The sequence below is a fragment of the Etheostoma spectabile genome, chromosome 9 (genome assembly GCF_008692095.1).
Source record: "Etheostoma spectabile isolate EspeVRDwgs_2016 chromosome 9, UIUC_Espe_1.0, whole genome shotgun sequence".
Taxonomy (NCBI): Eukaryota; Metazoa; Chordata; class Actinopteri; order Perciformes; family Percidae; genus Etheostoma; species Etheostoma spectabile.
The window spans coordinates 7,971,233-7,972,322 of record NC_045741.1 but is presented as its reverse complement, the minus strand read 5'-3'; the positions used below and the strand labels follow the sequence as shown (position 1 = coordinate 7,972,322).

Genomic DNA, 1,090 nt, shown 5'->3' with positions numbered 1-1,090 from the left:
GGGGGGGCTGGGTTCAACAGCAACATCTGTGGGCGGAGAACCGGCGAGGTTATCTCCCATCTATCACTGGGGTAGGGCCTGTTTATTGTTTTACCTTGGGTTCCTGAAATTGAAAATGTTCCTGTCTCAGGGGATTACACGTTGGTTACTCTACAGTGTAGAGAAATGGTTTCTGCTTTTTTTTTCTTCTTTTTTTCCCCCACATTTTGCGCCACCTCAACATTCATGCTAACATTTTTTATCCATTTTGTCCCTCACAGTTCTTTACAATACAAATGAATTCTGGCTTTTGTTTTGCAGCGATCCACCAGAGGCTGGAGTCGGATGGTACAGAGAGAGTGGAGGGATCAATGACCCAACGACTGGAAAACATCCTCAACAGTAAGCATCTCCTCATTCAGAGAAAGTCACCAGACTTGTTGCTAGTCACTTTTGTGGAAAAAAAAGTCAAAAAAAAAGTTGCCAAATGTAGCGACAAAGTCGCCAAGTTGGCAACACTGTTTTCATGGACACAGACGCTGTGCGCACGGAGGGGAGGGGTTGTGTATGTTTGTGTAGAGTGACGGAGGAGAGCAGGGAAAGGAAATGAACAAATTTGAAAAAAAGATTAATAACAAAACGCAATGTGTGGCGGCCGGTGTTGATTGTGTGGCGCACTGCCACAAATTTGTGCGTGTGCGTGTGTTAGAGTGTGGATAACCAGGCCGATGGGACCTGCCCGGGCCAGGTTCAGACAGACATTTCGAAATGATGGTCTGGCTCGGTCACATCAGCACAATAAGGCATTGAACATTTTAAATTTAAAACAGCTTATTATGTAGGTGAGAGATTAGCAACTCAACTCCCCGAAGCTTTGTGTCCTTGCCATTCCAGCCAGTGGCAGTGAGCGCGACTTAAGCGCTACTGGCGGGACCATCGAGAAGAGCAGGAGGTCCACAGAATCTCTTGTGGGAATTTTGTTCTGTTAGTCTGTTTTGTCTGTTAAATGGGCCATTTTGGGTAGGCCTATGTTAATTTAATTTCAATTGGCTATATGATTGGGCGTCTTGTGCGCACTTGTGTTAACGTGCGCTTGTTGCCCCGTGTGCGC

General features: G+C 46.1%; 1 protein-coding gene across 1 annotated transcript in view; it reads left to right on the top strand.

The window, feature by feature from the left end:
• Positions 1-1,090, top strand: part of exoc2 (exocyst complex component 2) — a gene marked incomplete at its 5' end in the record, with an annotated part of 38,792 nt that overhangs the window by 12,795 nt on the left and 24,907 nt on the right. Inside the window, 1 exon segment of the mRNA XM_032525887.1 lies at positions 301-381. Coding sequence (XP_032381778.1) covers positions 301-381 — 81 coding nt within the window.